At 38.1% G+C, this 5,050-nt stretch overlaps 1 gene segment (V, D, J or C); it reads left to right on the top strand.

Annotated features, from left to right (window-relative positions):
* The first annotated feature begins 3,460 nt into the window (after positions 1–3,460).
* On the top strand, positions 3,461–4,173 carry LOC123976605. The segment is given in 2 exon segments: positions 3,461–3,617; positions 3,834–4,173. Coding segments are annotated over 2 exon segments (357 nt in total).
* The last annotated feature ends 877 nt before the right edge of the window (positions 4,174–5,050 follow it).

The raw sequence follows: 5,050 nt of genomic DNA, 5'->3' as shown, positions 1-5,050 counted from the left end.
GTAAACACAGTGGCTGCGACACAAAAAGACGTCGGAGGGGAAACAACATGTGGTCATCAAAGGTTCCGGGAGCGCACAGTTGTGTTTGTGTAGGAGCATATTACTCTGGTACAAGTGTTGAAATATAATTAGACTTTATTGTCATTCAACTGCACATTCACAGCGTACACTGAACGAGATTACGTTGCAAGGCTCCAATAAAAACAGACCAGTAATAAGAGAAACAGGATAAATATAAAAATATAGCTACAAGAAACAGAAACCGAATAAAATAAATGAAATAAAATATTGTGACGTTTGTCAGGAATGTAGCAGCAACAGAAACATATGTAAGACAATATGAATTGTGCAAATATCTGTAGCAGCAGGATGTAATGTAACAGTGAGACGGACAGTGTAGTAGTACTGATAGTAATAGTTATGCAATAGAGTTCAGTGTCCATGTAAAGTGACTAGTGTCTTATGTATGGGGGGGGGGGGTTATTGGGAGTTTAGCAGTTTTATAATGTTAGGGATGAAGCTGTTGTGGAATCTGGATGTTCTGCATTTGAAGCTGCTGAGGGCAGCAGGGAGAGCAGTCCCTGATGGGGGTGGGAGGGGTCTTTTATGATAGTCTGAGTCCTGGTCAGGCAGCGTCTGCAAGCAGTGTCATGGATCGAAGGAAGTGCTGTCCCGATGATTCTTTCCGCTGTCCTCAACACAGAGTGTTGTTGATACTGCAGCATTAATGTCACAACTGGTCAAAGTGGAGCAAAGATTAACAAGTTTAAATGTTTAAATTTGTATGTAAAAACTGATTTAAACTGGAAAAAGAAAAAGGCCTAGTCAAGGCTATTTTTCCTAAGGAAATTTAGATCATTTGATGTGAGCACAAATCTGGTTTATACCTTTTATCAAGGCACCATAGCCAGTGTTCATTTTTTTATTCTGGGGAGGCAGCATTACTACTGCAACAGGCATCACTACTACTACTATTAGTAAAAACAGGATTAATAAGGTGATTAAAAAGGCTGGCTCTGTGATTGGTGTGGTGACGTTCTTTTTTCCCCTCAGAGAAAGTAATAATCGATCGATTAGACAGATTAAAAATGATAAAATGATATTTAGTTACAGAATAAGAAAATATTTACAAAGGGATCAAATAACAAAATGCTAGCAAAAAACACTTCTGTTCCAGATTAACACTTAAAATATTAAATGTTCTTCAAAAGATATTGTCTTGTGAGGCATATCCATTAAAGAATTTAGTCTTATTTAAAGTGCATTTTTCACCTGTCAGTGGATGATTCGAGAGCTCCCCCCCATCTCTCGCTCCAAGAGGGAACTGACTCCCCTCCTTACATTTGATTGAACCCCTGAATATGCCACTTCTTAGAAATGGCGGACAAATTGCGCAGTAACTAAATCCTTATTAGGTAAAAACACAGCTTCACCCGTTGTCCCTTATCAAAAAATGTATTTGGCAGCTCTTTAATGCTCCTTCCTGTTATTCCCTGCCTAGAATATTCTCAGTGAACCAGGGTCCACTTACTGACCAGGCACATTTCCCGGATTGTTTTGCCTCATTCCCTGATCCTTTCCCTGTTAAACAGCTGGTTCTTGCAGCTTCTAATGACTTTTTTTAATAATAAGTTTTCTTTTGTTTTCAAGCGACCTAGTTTATTCAAAGGTCTCTATCCTGGAATGACCTGCTGTCACATACTAAACCGATTTTTAAACCGTATGTGAACATTAATGCTACAGATTCTATAAAGTTCAGCTGGCAATAACTCACATTGGCCTTCCCCCTCAGTCACTCGAGGTCACTTTAGAAACCTGATCTTCTGGACCTCCCACTAGTTAGTTTAGACACTTTTCTACTCTTTCTAAGCTCTTCAGCTGGTCAGATTTTTAAAAAGCTGTCAGCTCTGATCAGAGTTCTAAAGGATATAAATGGGTGCATTGATTGTTTGTTTGTCTTGTCTTGTCTGTACATACTGGTTGACCTTTCTGTTTATACTGTATGTTGTGTGACGTGAGCTGGTGGAAATTGAGTTTCTCCATTAGGGATTAGTAAAGTTTTTCTATTCTATTCTAATTTTAAGTAACTGTGGCTTTCAGATCAATGTAGCTGAGTAAAAAGTTCCATATTTACCTATAAATGCTGACCAGATCAAGCTGAGGGGTCGTCAGATGATTCACGGGAGATTAAATCATGTTGGGATACATAAAACTTTGATTTTTAGTAAAGTATTGGATAAATTTACCTCCTCAGGGCTCAAACAGTTACTGAAAGTAAACCATGTGTGAAGTTATGAGGTGAAATGTCTCTTTTGTTGAACTGCTAACAACTCACAGACGTCTGAAACAAGGGGCCCAGGAACCAGGGCACAAACAAAAAACAAGCCACTTTATTGTATTTTTTCAGCTAAGTGAATGTTTTTATTAAACTTCAAAGAAACTGGGAACTATAACTTTGGATAAATGTGAAAAGCAGAATATATTTCCTTCTCAGAGAGAAATACTAAAGTACTTCAAAACAGATCTTAAGTAAAAAATTAAAGAGAATAATGTTTTGACTAAATTTAAAACAACAAAATAACACAAATAAAACATTTACAGGGAATTAAATTATATCGTTACAGAAGCAAACATTAGGTATGCAAAAATAATGCAGGGAGATGGTCTAGAGATCTAGAAATTCTAGTATTACTGATAATAACTGTTGTTAGGAATGTCCTCTGACTGAAGTCTCCAGCTCAACCACTGAGGGGCAGTAAAGTAAAGTTAATGTCAGTAACCTGAAAGGTTCCCGCTGTTAGAACGGTTGGGCTTCTGAAGTTCACCTGTTAAATGCAGAGCTTCAGAGTCTACAGAAAAATGTTTTCACCTGACAAACCACACTTTTTTATGTGACAGTGGTGAAGCAAAGTCCTGGCAAAGACAACAATTGTGATACAGATAAATAAATATATAAAATATAAAGATGTTTTTCATCTGATGTCTGCAGATATTGAGACAAATGTTGGACAAACAGGGACTGAGCCTGATTAAAACAATGTGAAGATGGAAAACGTCCTGCTGGTTGCAGCAGAGGAGGCTGCTGGTTCTGTTGGTCTTCCTCTGACTGGATGAAACTGGTCTCGAAACTGGTTTCAGTTCCCTCTCTGAGCACAGTAACCATGGCAACAGACAGGCATCACTGACGAACCATGGCAACAGGCAGGTTTCAGTACTAAAGATAAAAGTGTGATGTTTTACTGCAGTGTAAATTTTGATCACCAAAACCACCAGATGTTGGTGGTTAACTGTGAACAGGAGAACCAGTTAGAACAGGTCAGCTGATAGAAAAGTTAGTTAGTTATAACTTCTATTGTTAGTTTGTGTTAATCTGCATGAGGATATTTTAAACAGCATCTGTCCCAGCAGTGAGGAGGAAACAGCATGATATGTTGAGGACAGCTACAGTTCACTGACTCTGTGTGTTTGCATATCTGTCCTGCCTCTCTGCTCCCAGCCGTTAAGAGGCCAGTGTTGATCAGTGGCTGTCCAGGCCTTTCAGAGCCACTGACACGCCGGCAGCACAATGATGATGTCACTGATTCTACTGCTGGCCACCCTGGGGCTCCTTGTTCAGGGTGAGACTCTCTTCTGAAAACTTTGCTTCAGGATGCAACCAGCTTCACCACAATGATGTTCTGCTGTGATGGAGAAACACTGAAACAAGCAGCATTTACCTTCTTCCATCTGTTCTCCATCTTAAAGAAATGAGACTCTTCTGTTTGGATGCTGATCATCTTTCTCCAAGCTGGATTTGTCTCAATAACCCTTCTCCTCTTTTTCATCTTTTCCAGGTTCATCAGGACAAATCATCCTGACTCAGTCTCCTGGATCTCAGTCTGTTGTTCCAGGACAGGCTGTCTCTCTCAAATGTAAAACCAGTACAAGTGTTAGTAGCTACCTCAGCTGGTACCTTCAGAAACCTGGAGAAGCTCCTAAACTCCTGATTTATTCAGCTACAACCCGTCAGTCTGGAGTTCCAGATCGTTTTAGTGGAAGTGGATCTGGGACTGACTTCACTCTGACCATCAGTGGAGTTCAGGCTGAAGATTCAGGAGTTTACTACTGTCAGCAGAGTGCTAACTCGTTCACACAGTGATACAACGTCGTACAAAAACCTCCCTCAGCTGGAGAGGAACTGATCTGACTCAACAGCTGCACTGAAACTAAAACAGAGGTTTATAAAAAAACATTTAGACAATAATAATAACACTTTAAACAAAAAAGAAGCTTAAAATGAATTAATTACATCACATAATATTTTGGATTTGATCTAAACATTCATACTTTTAATACTTTTATTAAAACAGCTTTTTAAAAATGTATTTAATAAGTAATTGTATATGTATGATTTGAATCAATGTAACATCTGAAGTATAAGACATGAACACTACAATTGTGTGTGTATATATATATATATATATATATATATATATATATATATCACTTCATGTCAATATCATCTCTTTTAGAATTCCGTAGTCTCATTTACAATGTTAAAGGCGTTAATATTATGACTATTTAGTTTAAACAGATATGATTTATGATTGAAATGTTTCTACCATGTGTTTTGTTCCAAAGGTTTATTATTTCAGACAAATCTGTTATGACAACAGCAGAAAAAGTTTTACAGTCAAGAAGTCTTTCAGACTGACTGAACTAATGGCCTTTAAACTCCTACCATCACTGGTTTGTACTAATCAAACTGAAATGGCGGGTTTCTCTCCTAATATACAGGATATATGGCAATACATTACATGATGTTACACATTCAGATTCATTCTTTATTTTCCTCAGTGGAGGAAATCTGTACAAAGAGCACCTTCAACATGAATTCTGCACACAAACTACACATAGTACAGACACATAGACAATATACACATATCTACACATATAACACAGGAGTGGCATCATACAGTTTTCTGTGAGTTTAAAGCTCTTATAGCGCAGGGTACAAAACGTTTTCCAAAGCGTGCCTTTTTGTAGAGCAGCCGTCTGTATCTACGGCCAG

Source organism: Micropterus dolomieu, linkage group LG09 (genome assembly GCF_021292245.1).
Source record: "Micropterus dolomieu isolate WLL.071019.BEF.003 ecotype Adirondacks linkage group LG09, ASM2129224v1, whole genome shotgun sequence".
Lineage (NCBI taxonomy): Eukaryota > Metazoa > Chordata > Actinopteri > Centrarchiformes > Centrarchidae > Micropterus > Micropterus dolomieu.
Note: the sequence above shows the minus strand (reverse complement) of the source record. Positions and strands in the feature narration are given on the sequence as shown.